General features: G+C 48.2%; 1 protein-coding gene across 1 annotated transcript in view; it reads right to left on the minus strand.

The window, feature by feature from the left end:
- Positions 1–3260: 3260 nt before the first annotated feature.
- Positions 3261–16402, minus strand: part of LOC142893191 (melanopsin-A-like) — a 22976-nt gene continuing 9834 nt past the window's right edge. Inside the window, exons 4-11 of the mRNA XM_076033509.1 lie at positions 15258–15461; positions 12680–12851; positions 11912–12073; positions 10662–10769; positions 7958–8129; positions 7683–7871; positions 4827–4898; positions 3261–3889 (exon numbers count right to left, since the gene is read on the minus strand). Coding sequence (XP_075889624.1) covers positions 3668–3889; positions 4827–4898; positions 7683–7871; positions 7958–8129; positions 10662–10769; positions 11912–12073; positions 12680–12851; positions 15258–15461 — 1301 coding nt within the window. The 3' untranslated portion in view covers positions 3261–3667. The remainder of the gene's footprint in view (positions 3890–4826; positions 4899–7682; positions 7872–7957; positions 8130–10661; positions 10770–11911; positions 12074–12679; positions 12852–15257; positions 15462–16402) is intronic.

Below are 16402 nucleotides of genomic sequence, written 5' to 3' on the forward strand. Positions count from 1 at the left end.
GGTGAACAGTGTCTGGATGCTGCAGGCATAGATGACAACATCCTCAGTAGAAGAAGTAGAAGAAGAGAAAGGAACTAAAGGCTTTTGATTGGCTGTGGACACGATGTAGTTAGACTCCACCCACCAGCACCACTGGCATCAGGAGGAACTGTCTGGAGGCAGTCTTTTGTTTCTTTACTGCGGCAGAACATTGATCCAATCACCTCCAGTCCTTCCTGAGGCCCCTCCCATCCCACCCCTCCAGCCCCCACCCACCAGAGTTTTTATTTCCAAAAAAGTGCGATGACAACCACTCCTTCCGGCGTCTCCGTCAGGTGAAGTTGTTCCACCAGTTGTTTTCCTCTTCAGTGATGGACAGACGGCTTGACAGAGGATGGCAGTTCAGTCCCACAGGTTTGGAGGCTGTGGAGCTCTGAGGAACCGGGGCAGCGGGAGTGGAGGAAGGACGTGTCTCACCACAGACACACACTGGGAGTTGAAATGGTTCGACAATTGTTGTCGTGAACTGAACTGAAATCTGAAAAAGACTTATAATGAGAATCATCTTTGGCAGTGAAATGGAGATGATGTGACTGACACACAATGACACACGCTGTAGCTCACCGACACACAATGGTAAAACTAGCGTTCTTCTTCTTCTTCCCTCCCTGAATTTGGGTGATTTGACTTTGCAACTGACTCCGCCCATCACTCAAAGCCACACCTCTGACCTCCACGAGGCACCAACAATGTTGGATAATTTATTTCATAGATTAGATGGTAGATAGATAGAAGGATGGGTAGATAGACAAATGATAGATGGACAGATAGACAAATGATAGATGGACAGATAGACATATAGACATATAGATGATTGACAGATGGATACATAAACAGAAAAACAGACGCTGTAAACAGATAAATATGAGAGAAAGATACATAGGTTGATAGATGAGAAAGATGGATGGATGGATAGATAGATAGATAGATTGATAGATTTGATAAATGATATTTCCACACTTTTAGGACAAGAAATTTATTTAGAAAAATAAATAACAACACAAAACCATTTTGAACAAAGAAAAAAAAATCAACATCACTTCATAGAATCTGGATTTCATGTCATTTCATGTTGTGTATATATATTTTTTTGTGATTTTTTTTTATCCGAATCCCACAACTGGAAGTCATTGTTGGGGTCATTTGGTACATTCATGGCAGTGGGTGGGCCGAGCGAGCGAGTGACGTGCCGGTCGACTCGCCGAACTTCCAGTTTGACCACGTGGCAGCAGAAACACGTAGAGTTTATATCTGAATCACAAGAACATTGATATTGTTAACAATCGTCGTCATTTGGTGCAGCACTCACAGGAAACCCTGTGGGGGAACTGCAAGGGACAGAAGTGACAGAGGAAAGCGTTGATTCAAGAGAGAGAGAGAGAGAGAAGGAGAGAAGGGGGGAGAGAGAGAGAGAGAGAGAGAGAGAGGGAGGTCAGTTTAATCCGGCCGAGTGGGGATCAGTCAGGGGGAGTGTGGGGGGGGCGGACTCACTCTCACCCTGTGGCCTCGCATCACTCCTGGTCACACATTCTGTGACCTGATTTGTCAGATGGGTGTGTCGCGCTGCCCTCTGGTGGAAAGAAATATCGATGATGCCGAGAGCCGCCGTCCAGGAGGCCGCGAGAACCGCCTCCTGACACTAGGGGGCAGCGATATGGCAACCAGCTCCTGGTAGCCGTCACTTGCTATAAAAGGATTTTATTTAAAAAAAATGTTTTTTAATTTTTTACCTGCTTCATAAAGAAAAATGTCCTTTGGATGGTTTCTATCTAGTGGGGATGTGACGACGTCAGGACGAAAACTAATCACAGAACAAAAACACCTCACAGTACCGTTTTCATGTAGATATTTAAAAAAAAAATGAAAAAAGACTCGACAAAAAGCAGCAGTTGGTGTTTTCAGTGAGGGAATTGAACCAACACTCCTGCTGCATGTGTGTGTGCTGGCTCGACTCCGGCAGTGTCTGCAAGCTGTTTCCTTTTTTTGTTGTCTGTCTGCTCCTTTTTCTAATTTCTTGGCAGAGCGACAAAAGATTTTTTGCAATTTTCAAAAAAAACCCTCAAATCTGCATCGACGACATTCCACCCCTTGTGGCTGGACAATGAAGTGCAGGGGCGGGACTAGAACCCCCGGCAGTCCAGGTGTAAGACTCACTGACAGGGCAGCACCGTGATTTCCTGTCGTCCAATGGGATTCCCTGAAGCCAGTCAGAGTGTGGGAGGAGCTCAAAAGGTCTAAAGACAGAGGAGTCGTCGGTTGGTTATCATTTGGCAAGGCAGCGAGGAAGCATGAGGACACTTCGAGTGACTCCTAGACCCGCCCACTGTCACCTGCACCAGGTAAAGACAAGCAGCATACAGAGGATGATGGTTAGAAGGCCTCCACCCACAGCCTCTACCCACGGCCTCCACCCTGGCCTCCACCCAAGCCTCCACCCTAGCCTCCACCCACGGCCTCCACCCACGGCCTCTACCCTGGCCTCCACCCACAGCCTCCACCCCTGGCCTCCACCCATGGCCTCTACCCACGGCCTCCACCCACGGTCTCTACCCTGGCCTCCACCCTAGCCTCTACCCTGGCCTCCACCTCTGGCCTCCACCTCTGGCCTCCACCCCTTTCCCTCTACCCACAGCCTCTACCCACGGCCTCCACCCTGGCCTCCACCCAAGCCTCCACCCTAGCCTCCACCCACGGCCTCCACCCACAGCCTCTACCCACGGCCTCCACCCTGGCCTCCACCCATGGCCTCCACCCACGGCCTCCACCCTGGCCTCCACCCACAGCCTCCACCCCTGGCCTCCACCCATGGCCTCTACCCACGGCCTCCACCCACGGTCTCTACCCTGGCCTCCACCCTAGCCTCTACCCTGGCCTCCACCTCTGGCCTCCACCTGCAGCCTCCACCCCTGGCCTCCACCTCTGGCCTCCACCCACGGCCTCTACCCACAGCCTCCACCCATGGCCTCCACCCGCAGCCTCCACCCCTGGCCTCCACCTCTGGCCTCCACCCCTTTCCCTCTACCCTGGCCTCCACCTACGGCCTCCACCCCTTTCCCTCTACCCACGGCCTCCACCTGCAACCTCCACCCCTGGCCTCCACCCCTTTCCCTCCACCCCTGGCCTCCACCTACGGCCTCCACCCCTTTCCCTCTACCCACGGCCTCTACCCACGGCCTCCACCCGCAACCTCCACCCCTGGCCTCCACCTCTGGCCTCCACCCACAGCCTCCACCCTAGCCTCAACCCTGGCCTCCACCTACGGCCTCCACCCCTTTCCCTCTACCCACGGCCTCCACCAAGAGCCTCCACCCACAGCCTCCACCTCCAGCCTCCACCCCCGGCATCCACCCACTGCCTCAATAGGCCAACGGTCAGCTAGAATCGGTAGGCGGGGCTAGTAGAGGCAACAATCTGCCGTCCAATCGACATCCTGCTGATCTGGAAAAGCTTCCTGGAGCTGCGGACCTTCAACAGCAGCTTCTAAAATCAACCATCTGAGTTCTTCACTGTGAATGTTTCTGATTTCCAGCCCTGTTGTGATATGTCCAGAAAAAGTGTCTGTGCACATTGCTGTTGTGGTTGTTGTGGTTGTGTTTTTTGTCTTTCTTCCAGGATGGTGAGTCAGCGCTCAGGGCAGCGCCGTGCTCTCCAGCTGCACCAGGTCCAGCGGCTCCTTCACCAGCGGGCAGAAGGTCTTGGCTGATTTGAGGCTGCCGTGGGATGCCGGCGGGCTGTGCAGGATGGACGGGCTGGAGATGGAGGTGACGATGACCGAGGAGGAGGTCCTCCGGCCGCTGCTAGAGTCTGACTCCGCCTCCTCCTCCTTCGCCGCCTTCGCTGTGCCTTCCAGCTGCACCGAGGGAGCAGAACAGAAGGAAGATGTTGAAGGTTTTTTTTTTTCTCGATCCGAGTGTTCTGGTGACCCACCTCATTGGAGGAAAAAACTACATCATGGGATTTATAGAAAACATGTTCTTCAATCTGTGAAGGTTCTCAGCCATCCAGGTCATCTTGAGTTTGGGCAACTGGACTTGTTTTGTTCTTCAATGTATATTAAAAATGAACAAAAGCGTTTAGCGTTTAGCTAAGAGTGCTGTAACTTCAGAAATTTCTCCTGGAGATTGATAAACTATTCTGGTTCTGATTCTAGTTCTGGTTCTAATCTTGGTTGTGGACCAAGTTCTGGTCATGGTTCTGATCCTGGTTCTGGTCCTGAATCTGATCCTGCTGTTGCAGAGGTTAAAAGTGATTTTTCTCAAAAACAATTTGTGCTTTGTGCCTTTTAAACCACCGCATGTGGAAGTTCAGGTTCAAAGAAGGGCCCTGAGGTACTCAGCTTCCCTTATGTTGGAAGTCCTGGGGGTCAAAGTTCAGCATGTGGGGTGAGCAGGCTTTTTCCATTCCTCTGCACCTGAACTACGTGGTGCCTTCACTGACCCTGGCTAATTTTAAACACCAGCTCAAAACCTCTAATGCACATCATTTATTGGTGCACTACCGCCATCAGGTGGTGCAGAGTGTGTAGCCATGAAGTCAATGACACCAAATTCATATTTTCTTCCTTGTAATTTCTGATGCTCAAGATTAAAAATTGACCTTCACCTTTGGACCGTCGTCAGGTGACAAATCAATAGATGCTGTGTCTTTATAAATAGAACTTTCTTCATTACCAATCCTGAAATCTTCATGATTAGCGTTTTTATCTGTCCTGCCATCAAAGCAAAATTTGCTCGTTAGATGCTTGCATTTGCTTTTGAAATGTTTTCTTCCTTTTTTCGAGGTCTTACCGCTGAGGGCAGGTGCCTGCTGGGCTGCAGACTGATGTCGGACATGGAGATGTCTTCAGTCTCCGCCAGCGTCTAGACAGAGAGCAGAGGGACAGAGCGGCTGAGTGTCTCTCACCGTCACAGGACCGCTGGAGCCTTCCAGCTCACCGTCTGACTTCAAAAACAACCAGTCAGAAGATGTTTCCTCCCTCCCGGCCTGTTCTGCTGGGTCACACGGGCCGCCGGCAGCGGGACAAACATCTAGCCGAGCGACAAAGAGGCCTTTTCGAAGCGCACAAAGGTTTGCAAAGGCAGCCGCGGAAGGAGGAGTGTCTGGAATGTTCACAGCATAATATTCACTTTCATTTTGTTCATTTGACATTTTGTTGGAGCCTGAACATATTTAACGTTAAGTGCAGTTTACACAGGTTATTTTTAGCATCTTGTTTGGTCTTTTACTGACGTTGCAAGATTTGAAAAAAACATTTTTTCTCACTCCGCCAATTTCAGGTTGCTGCAGAGTTTCTAACAGCGCTGACTGGTGTGGGACTGGTTGAACTCGGAGAAAAAAATTAAATTATGTTCACGATTGGCACAACAAATGTGAGACTGTAGATAGGTTACCATGACAGTCCCAACCCCCCCCCCCCGCAAAATAATAATAATAATAATAATAATAATAATTTCTGCAATTTCAAGAAAGTATAATTGTGTTTTCCACGTTTTTTAATTGAGCTGTGTTTTGGCTTGAGTCAAATTGCTGCTGGAAGAGATGCGTTTTGTGTTGCTGCGGCTTTTCATCACATTGATGCGGTCGAATCGATAATATTGAATAAGAGACAACAACGATTGAGAGTTCAAAGTCTGTGTGTGTGTGTGTGTGTGTGTGTGTGTGTGTGTCTAAGGCCAAGTATAAAGAATTTCTGTGAGAGGGTTATGAACGAGGTATTCACGGATGAACAGAGGAGTCGACATTTCCAGATGAACCCAGGCAACATTTATTGATCTGTGCAACGCTGTGGCGACTCTGGTTGCTCCTGACTGGTGCCTACACAGAAGTGAGTGACTGGCTATTGGCTGGGTATTATACGTTGAATCCTTTGTGGTGTAAATGCAAAAAAAATTGTTTCCATTGCACTTATTGCGCTTCCATTCCATGCAATGTATTTTTCATATCAAAATGCCTGTAAAAGGTCCTTTTTTTAGCAATATTTGAGGGGCAGTTTTTTATTGTGCCATTATTTTTTTATTTTTTTGCACCTTTTCAAAGATTGTGGAAACCCAGCCAGTGTGACTGATGTTTTATTTGTTTGACAGATGATTTTTTTATTTTGCGGCAGGCAGAGTGATTGAGCGAAGTGAAGCGACCGACCTCGCGTTCACCTCCGCTTCCTCCTTTAATACCTGCAAGAAAAAACAGTTACCCAGTTTTCTAAAATGTGAACAAAAACTGTAGAAACCAGGTTCTGGTCAGGTTCTGCACAGATGGTCGAATGTTGAATCATAACAGCGATAAATAGGTTTTAAACTTTTTTTCCTCCCTTTTTGATGGTTTTTGCGGCAGCTCAACAGAAAAGTCTGCCGGCAGATAAAAGCAAAAGTGTGCTTGTGTGCTGTTTGCAGGGACCTACAGACGAGGTCAGACGATGGAGGTCAGAGAATCCTCGACAATCTTCCACCTTCTGCCGGCGACCGCAGCAGCAGCGCTACTTTGAAACATGTCGCAGCATCATGCAAGCCGCAGATTAACAACCCAGATTATTGGATTAATCTTCGGACTCTGTGCAATCGAGTTCTGGGTGAGTCTGGCCCGCCAGCCACAAAGCCCCCAGTGTGTGCGAGAGTGTGTGTGTGCGTGTGTGTGTGTGTGTGTGTGCGCGCGCGTGCATGCACGCGTGTGTTGACGTGGCTCGCCTGTATTTTTCTGCTCTGCTAAGATGATTACACAGAGACGGAAATGCTCTATATATCGGGTGTCCCACATAGGATGACCCGGCGCTTTCCACTTGCCGGGCCGCAAAACTTTGTCTCACAGCTTGACTCTTTAAAAACTGAAAACACATCAAGATCCGCCAAAGTTGACCATAACAGAGAGGGATGATATCAGTGCATGTGTTAAACCATCAACCGCACAATTTTAAAAACCTCCTGAAATCCTCAGATTTGAAAAAAGAATCTCTGGAGTTACTTGTCCAGCAGTGACTCACCAGTCAAGGGTCACATCTGCCCCCTGCAGGTCAGAGTGCACTCTGGGAAAGCCCAAAGGCAGCTGTGCTTGGGCGTTAAAGGTCAAGGTGCATTGCATTTAAAAAAAAAAAAGATCAGCTTTGTCTGATTGCTTTTGAAGTCACGTCATCAATTATAACGAGTGGTGTGAAGTGAGGACACGGCTGTTGAGCTCATGCACTGCATTGGTTCAGTCGTGACCCCTGCACAGATGAAGGGCTGAGGTGAAGTAAGGCGTTCAGAGTCCGGGAGGTCATGGGTTCGACTCCTGGTCGGGTCAGACCAAAGAATATTAAAAACAGGAGCCAGTGGCTCCCTGCCCTGCACTCAGCATCAAGGTTGGGACTCTAAATAGACCCTGAATATTGGGAGGGGCTGGTTTTCCAGGTCTAGACTGAAAATAAAGGGACATTTCACCTCGTTTCACCCTTTCCATCACCAGCTGACTGAAACAAGAAAATAGTAAAGTGGAGACTTCAGGGACCATATAGCCAAGATAACCTCTACAACTGGCTAAGTACTGCATTAGTTGAGAGCTTTAAATCATGGTGAAAAAAGAGGAAGAAGAAGAAGAAGCAGAAGAAGAGGAAGACGAAGAAAAGGAAAAAGAGTGGGGAGGAGGAAGAGGATGATTGGCTCACAGCTGCTCACCCTGATCTGTGTGAGGAGACAGATGACTGGCTCGGCAGGGTTCTGGGCGGCGGCTCGGTCAAACTTCATGCTGTGAACTCTGCCCTTTGACCTCTGGCTGGCATGGCGAACCTGTTTGCCGTCGGTGGAAACCTGGCGGCCGATCGGCGAGCGGCAAGAGAATTCCTCCTCCATGTCCGAGAAGCGAGCCTGCGGTCAAGGCAGAGCGGTGGTGGCGCAGGGTCGGACGCTGCGGCAGGAAGTGGAAGGGCGAGAGACCCGACACACACACTCACCGATTCGCTGTCGGAGGCCGAGGAGTTGCGGGCCCTGGCGGCGCCTTTGCTCTCTGATTGGCTGGTGAGGGTGGAGCGGCGGGTGGACTGGAAGCTGCTGCTGCTGAAACGATCTCTGCCGGAGACGCAGAGCAGCGCGCCGATGTAGGGGACGTACTTGCTGAGCGCCGACCTGAGAAAAAAGGTTTGGAATGTGACCCGCCGCTAACGTTAACAGCGCTAGCATTTCTCATCCTGGAATTTCTTCCGTGTCGTCCAGCTTGCAGCCTCCCTGCAGAAAGCGTTTATTGCTCGCTCTTAGGATTCACTTTAGACTGCTCAAACCCCGCCCCTTGATGTAAAAATGGCAAGATGTGACTGAAGCCTAGCTGCTGCTAAGGAGATTAGCCAGGACGCTTGAGTAGAGATGATTTTTTTTATCCAAACTAGAAGGGATTGAAAGAACTAAGAAACAAATGACTGGCTTTAGAAAGACTTTAGTTCAGTTTAGCAGCCTGGACTGGCGGGAACCAGTCTCTCCAGGCTGTCTGCAGATTGTCTGCTGTTACTTGAGATGAATCTAAAGAAATTAAGAGATATTTCCACCCGGTGGTGCGGAGAAATCTCAGACAAGATCAGGAGGACGTTTTCTAATTTCACCTTTAGCTGACTTTTTAATTTTCTTTGATTATTAAATACATTAATTTCACGCTAATGGCAATGACCCTTGGGTAACATTAGTTGTCCTGGGTTTGCCAAGAGAAGAAAAATCGGAAATGGATGAAGGAATCGTTGATTAATCATATGAGTCACATTAGCAGTGGCTGCTCCTCACGCTGAAGCTGCAGATAGTTTGAAGAGACCATAAATGACGGCAGACTGGTGCGGTGGGTGGAGCTCCAGGACGACGGTGTGGCGAACAGGAAATACGAGATGGTTCAAATTTTATCATGAAAAACCAAAAAACCTTTAGAAAAATTGTGATTTTGCAGAATGGACGTTGCTCATGTTTGGCGAGGAAAAGGGAGAGGCCTTCAACCCAACAACACAGTTCCCACAGTTAAACATTAGGTTGAGAGCATCATGTTGACTATTAATGGCCAGGGACAAATCAGTCTCTTTTTTGCCCTTTGTTATTTTAACTCAGTGTATCAATAAATTATCCTGATCACACTTAGTGGACAATTTTGGATAAATTACCTGATATTATATTTTAGTGTTTCAATGAAACAAACAAACCATAAACACTTGTTGTCAATGTTAATTTCCATGGGGAAATCAAGAATTACACACACACACACACACGCATTTCTTTTTAGTTTTACCCTGGCTGAAGCTGTCAAGTCTTTTGCTGTGAACTGGAAGTGGAAAAATGTTTTGACCCATCGTTGTTGTTGCTGCTGCTTCTGAATGTAGCACCAATCTGTCTTCGCAGCCCACAAGTCAACACAAATGGCAGCAGTTGGACACGTTGTGAGAGCTTCGCCTTGATTCGTTGCATTTGTGCTCCGAGAACCAAAATGGGACTTTTTTTCTTTTTACTGTTTTTGTCTATTTCTTTTTTTTTTTTTTCCTTGTTGTTGAACTGAAAGGTGGAAAAACTTCAGGACGGTTTTGAACAAAGTGACAAAATGTTGGACCGCAAGAAGCCTCTCAGACGACAAACACTGAAGTCTCTCCTCCAGTGGCTGCATTTCCAGTACAACTGCAATTTGCAGGTTTTTCCGTTGAATGGTAATAATCGTAATTTTCATAAAATTTTGTCCCCTGAGATTTACGAGAATTGTTTGCTTCTGTTTGTTTATGTTTGTTTGCTGTCAAGAAAGGTTGTTATATTTTTCTCTTTGATTACTTGTAAAAAAAACCATTCCGTTTCATCCTCCGTCCAATCATAACACGCCATTTTCACTTGAAGTGAACTGGCCACGTGACCGCGTACGTCACGCCCGGGGACATGTAAATGTTTTTTATACCTCTCTATTGATACGTCTGAAAAAGCACCTCAAGCGAGCGGCAAAACCTTTTGGCCATATGTGAGAGGTATTTCAAAATGTAGGTGTTTACGTTACCAATTGCATTACTGCGATATTTAGGTTTTGCGCAATTCAAGGGGTGATGGAAACGCAGCTGGAGAGAAGACGACTCTCGAACTGCCAATCGAACTGACACGCACGCCCCTTCCCCCCAGGATCTGCCCTGACCGTCCTATCATCGCTTGTCGGAGAGTCAGAGGGAATCAAACTGAATTCACCCCATCAGATTGTCTCAGCCAATCAATGACAGACAGCTGAAATTAAAGGTCTCCTAATCTCCAAAATCATCTCCGTCTGTGTTTCCTGTCGCTAATCAACGGAGCTGAACTCCAACAGATATGAGAAAAAAAAAATCTGTCACTCACTCACCCACTCTTCCTGCTGGCTCACACCGCGTGTGTGCTGAAAATACTGCAACTGTAGCAGTCGGTGGGCCCTCTGTGATGTCACAAGGGGTTCATTATTGTGTAACGCGCTGCTGCTGTGTATCTTTGAGTGTTTTATCAACAAGACATGAAAAATAAAAATACTCCAAAATATTTCAGTAGGTAGCCAGGTATCGATATTTAGGTGTGCATGCTGATGTGGTGGCAGCCAGGTGGCGCCGCTCCGCAGGAAGACAGGATGAGCATAGCTAACTCGTGCACCTGCAGGCCACGCCCCTCCAGGTGTGCGTCCGCTCGGCACCCTACCTGTACTTGGGATGCGTGATGGCGTATATGATGGGGTTGTAGATGGCCGAGGCCTTGGCGATGACGGCTGGGATGGAGTTCATGTAGGGCGTCAGCAGGTGGGCGTACCTGGAGGAGGGAAGGGGTGGGGCAGGTGTGGGCGGGGCAAAGAGAGGAAAAGGAGACACGTTGATGAGGAGAAGAGGGGAGAAAGTGGCGTTTTGCTGTTGTTGTTCTCGGTCTGCAGGATTGATGTCAGGAAAGTTTGTGTTTGTGTTGAGGCTGAAGTCGTGTTCAGCAGGAGGAGGGAGAAAAACCCCCAGCACAAAGCGCCGTGTAATCCCGCTGTAAAACCAGCTCTTACTAATCTTAGTTCAGATTAACATTCCACCACCTGAGCAGCAGACTTGCATTGTTCACAGGTTTGTTTGACTTGACTGCAGGTTGTGTTGACCTCAGATTAAACACCACTAAACTTTTACTGAGGAATTAATCATAAGGAACGATGATCTCGTCCTGCACAGCGCCCCCTGTGGGTGTTGCTTCCCCTGGTTTATTGGCTGGATTTGATGAAGAGCTCACTGAAAAAACATCCCTCAGAGAGATCAGAGAAATAATAGCTGGACGGTTTCTGATTTTTCATTTTCAATAAACCAATCGGTGATGTTGGGCGGAGCCTAACTAAAGCAGGTCCACCGTCTTCAGTGCCATTAGTTCTGTGCTGCTCAACTGTTTACACGCTAACAGCAGCTTCTTATTTCATGTCACAGGCTGTAGCTCCACCTTTGTCTGAAGAATGCTGATTGGTGCAGAACTGGAAAAAAACAAGCTTTTAGAGAAGCTTAGACTCGAGAGATCCAGCCGTCTGAAAGGGTCGGAGAAACTGCACACCCAATTTTTGTTTGAATGTTGCATGAATCGAAATGTTGCAGTTCTGCTCTGATGCGATGAAGGTAAATGACTGGAAACACTGGAGACACTGGAGACACTGGAAACATAGGAGATGCTGGAAATATTGGAGACACTGGAGACACTGCAAACACTGGAGACAATAGAGAAACTGGAAACACTGGAATCATTGGAGATGCTGGAAACACTGCATTCTAACAGAACCACCAGTTCTCAGTCAAGATGTTTTGAATTCCAGAAGTTTCACGTCCGACCTCCTGGACCTTCACCACTCAGTGGACCTTCTACGTTCTGACACTAAATATATTATTATTATTATTCTTTTTTTTTTGCAAGCAAGCACTCAAACATGTGTGACCTACCCGGCGAAGGCGGTGAGTGCAGCGCAGGAGTAGGGAGCCCAGGAGATGACGAAGAGCAGGATGACGATGAGGGCGATCTTGGCCATCTTCCACTCGCTCCTCATCTTATGGAACCTTTTAGCCGAGTCTCTGGTTCCTTCACAGTTGATCTTTGTTATGGCTCTGTTTCAGTGCGCACGCACACGCACACACACACACACACACACACACACACACATCATAATTTCAGAAGAATTAAATCCTTTTCAAAAGTGGTTTCTATTGACGACCAGGTTCATTGGATCTTCTGGTTTGTTTAGGATAGACGCTGATGCAGCTCAAAGATCCATGTTAGGACATTCAGACTACGCTTAATTACCCAGAATCCTCTCTAGATGTAAATAAAACAGCATGTTTAGCCCTCTGTTTGTAGCCGCCTGATGGTTTGCTGGACTTTCTACTTATTTGGAAGGAGACCAAAGGGCAGATTTTCCGAAATGTGGTGCAGTGGAAGCCACGGTCGGACATTTCATTTGTGGGATAGAGACCCTGATTGCAGGCAGAGAAAACACTGGCAGATGGGATTCTGGGAGCTTTGACGTGGAGGTGAAGGGAGACATCAGCAGGAAAAAAGGGGGAAAAAAATCAATTGGAGCGCCGTCAACCGTCAGTATCAGAGCAGCCCTGTGTGTTTGTCTGCTGGGGTCGAACAAACAGGAGCGTGACTAACGGCAAACAGTGTGTGTCATGTATGCCTGTGTGTGTTTGAGTATGTGTGTGTGTACCAACCGCGTGGTGTGCCGGATAGCCCTGAAGATGCAGCAGTAGCTGAAGATGATGACGAAGAGGGGGATGAAGAAGACGAAGGTGAAGAGCAGCATGGTGTAGGAGCGCACGGAGGGCGTGAAGGTCATGTAGTCCCAGGAGCATGAGGTCATCAGTCCCTCGGGGACGTAGGCGCCTGCCGCAGAGGCAACAAAGACCATGAGACCAGGTGAGTTGTGTGGCCCCTCCCACCTTACTGCCTCCTCCGCTTTCCCCCCTGCCGACCTCTGAGCTCGCTCCTCTGATGAGGGTGAAGGCTCAGCTGAAATTTCTCACTTTTGCCTCATCTGAAATTCGACTTCCCTCATCAGCAGTCTCCTTGCTTCCATCCGGACGCTGCCGCCTCCGCCGCATTCGGAAACTTAACACTGATACAATTTTTTTTATTTTTGCAGGGAAGTTGAGCGCTGATGACTAAAACAGTCAGGGAATAAAAAACAAAAAAAAGCCAAAACAAAACAAAACAAAACGGAAATGCCTCCAGAGATGGTTTCTGTCTGGTTTATCTTCAATTGATTGGCTGACTCACTCACTTACTCACTCAGTTAATGTATTTTTTGTACCTACCCCCTTCCAACAAAACATCAATAACACGTTACAGAATTAAACAAACAAACAAAAAAAAAACAGTGCCACCAGGGAGCGCCCTACGTACGTATGACCTTAAAAAAAAAAATATATATATATATATATATGTGTGTGTGTGTGTGCTGCTCTTCATGTGTTCCCACCACTATGTAGTCCAGCACGGCGATAACCTGAGTGGAAACTGAATGAATATAACTCCTCAAACCTCAACCGACATGTCACGGTTAGCCAGCTAGCGGCTAACACGTTCCTCGCTACGGCGCTACATCATCACTCATCTGTTAAGCTGGACATGCTTGCTTGGCGTGTTGATATGTTGCTTCGTTGGCATGGAACATTTTGTCACAACTGGATGATTGTTAATGTTGCCCTGCCAGTCAGCGCAAAGAAGAATTTGCGAGAGTTTTCAATGCAGAGAATCCCGAGGTTCTGTGAATGCATCACAGAAACTCATCACGTCTACTGGAATCTTCCACAGATTTTTAAATCGAACCCGCTGTCAGGCTTTAATGAATGACAGCGGCGCGGTAAGTGACCCGTGCAGATGGACAAAGTGTCAGAAAACAATTTGAGCTACTGCGGCTGCTGCTGCAGCTTCACTCAGGCTAGTTAACATGCAGCAGACGGGGGACGTTTCCAAGGACTTGATTGTGCGTCAAGTCAGCAAAGAAAATTCATATGCATAAACAGAAAGCACGCGCAAATGCGCACACGCAGGATTTTTCTAAGAATCGACGGCGTGGAAGGAAGCTGTATGTCACTTTTATTACGTGTTATGCAGCTGTTTGACCAGCGGGGGTCCCAAGAATAACAACCAGAGAATCCAGAGTTCATGAAGGTGACGGAGCAGGAGCCTCACAACAGGTTCTCTTCCTGTCCCGCCGAAAACTGCTTCCCTAGCCTCCTCAGAGCAGGATTTATCAAGTTCATAATAATAATAATAATAATAATAATAATAATAATAATAATGATAATAATAATAATAATAATAATAATAATAATAATAATGATAATAATAATTCCGAGTATTATATTTACTGTAGTCGCGGTGCAGTTCCTGTGTTTTGCCAGCGGCGGCTGGGCTTTGATCACTCACTGTCTCTTTCATAATGGACTTCCTGTTTGGATCGGACCGCTGATTTGTCTCACTCTTGAGAACAAAGAGCGACTTCCTGTCGTTCCGCTCAGAACATTTTCGGACACGCAGTGCCTGGGCTCAGGTTCCAGTCCAACTCTTGGCTCTGAGGAACCGACCTGCCCGCTCGCTGACGTCTGTTTTCAAACAAACTCACCTTATGCCGAGTCGAGGGGAGCCAGCGAGAGGAAAATAAACACGGAGGGGCATCAAACCGCGACCTCGTGTTATAACGGCTTTCCAGACTTTGATTTTTTTTAACCAGCAGACTCGAGTGAAGCAGCCAAAAATCATTGAGGAAGGAAAGTCTCTCTACATGTTGGGAAAAGTACGTATTTAGCCCTCTGTTTACAACCGCCTGCTGCGTTGTTGGATGCGTGGAAGGGGACAAAAAGAGGGCGATCCCAGAAGGCGGAGCCTACATTTGGCCCTAGGTGAGTGGTCACTCACCCCTCGGTGAATGGTCACTCACCTAGGGGGCGCTATCGGTGCCCTTTGTGACATCACAGAAGGCTGATTTCAGGAAACTGACTGTTTCAGTGCAGCCGGCAGAAGGAGCGACGGAGTTTTTCTCTGAGAAGACGTTGATGATTGTAATGATGTTGAGTGGAAAAAGTGGCGTGGCGGGCCTGCGGGAGGCCGCCGCCGGTCCATCTCTGAGCTGATAAGACGTTCAACTGGATGAAGTTAGAATTAGCAGATAAAACTGATGGGGACCCTGTGACGGCGGTCTGACACGGCCACACGCAGGAGGGGGAAGCAGCGGGACGAACTGGACCCCCCACACCCCCACCCCTCTAGAGGGGAGGTGCTACTCACTCCAGCCGAAGAAGGGAGGGAGGCTCCAGGCCATGGAGTAGAGCCACGCCACCGCCACGATGCTCAGCGCCTTCCGCCGCGACATGATGCCCAGCGAGGCCAGCGGCCTCGTGATGACCACGTAGCGGTCCACGGCGATCACCATCAGCGTCATCATGCTGCAGATCCCAAAGAGGGCGCCGCAGAAGGCGTACAGCTCGCAACCTGCGGGGGGCGGAGAAGCAGAGGTGCAGAGGCAGCATCATTATGGTCACCATCGTCACCATGACCACCACCACGATGATCACCGTCATCGTCATTATCATCACCATCTACATAATCACAACCTTCAACGTCATCATCATCATCATCATCACCATCAGATTTTTCACACTGGAGATGTTCACCGGCCTTCGGCTTCATTTTCTGATGCTTCTGAAGCGAGTTTTGCTCATTCAGGACACTGTCGTGGCTTTAATTGCCTTTTTTGGATTAAAAGTAAGAAGAGGAAAGATAATGACGCCGGGTGGAAATTAATAGATGAGGCTGAAATATCAATAAAAGTCGGGTGCACTGCGGCTTGAGTTCAGGAGGAAAGAGGACGAGGTGAGAAGTCAAGGCTACTGGGTGTGCAACATCGATTCAGTGTGAACATATTAATTATGAATGTTCAATAAACAAAACATCTACAGCAGGTTACTGTGAAGCTTGTGCTAACAAACCACACCTGGTTTTGCTCAGGCTGTCACCCTGTGAATTTACAAAAAAAGACTAAAGTGCAGATTTGAATGCAGCCCCGCAGGTGTCCATCCCTTCATGCCGTCACCTCATTGGCTCGTTATCCCCACTCCTACCCCCCCCCCCCCCTCCCTCTTCTGTTTGACAGTCTCTCTGCTGACGCTAATGAAGTCCAGACCAGCTCGCACCTTCTCTCCAGAGAGGGACAGCGGTCTGACACTCCTCCAGCAGCTTTTTTGTGTCGAGTTCAGCGTCAGGCACCAGAGTCGGAGTGTCTGTCCAGCAGGACAACAACCCGGACTGGTTGTTGCTTCAAGGAGCCTCTGCCATGATCTTACAACAGTCTCAACGCAGGTTTAAATCCAATTCAGCACCGAAATGACCAAAAAGACCCAAAAACAGTCAGCTGAGCAGTCAGAACACAATTG

This window comes from Nelusetta ayraudi, unplaced genomic scaffold (genome assembly GCF_046127955.1).
Source record: "Nelusetta ayraudi isolate G7.1 ecotype Tasmania unplaced genomic scaffold, CSIRO-AGI_Nayr_v1 ptg000042l, whole genome shotgun sequence".
Taxonomy (NCBI): Eukaryota; Metazoa; Chordata; class Actinopteri; order Tetraodontiformes; family Monacanthidae; genus Nelusetta; species Nelusetta ayraudi.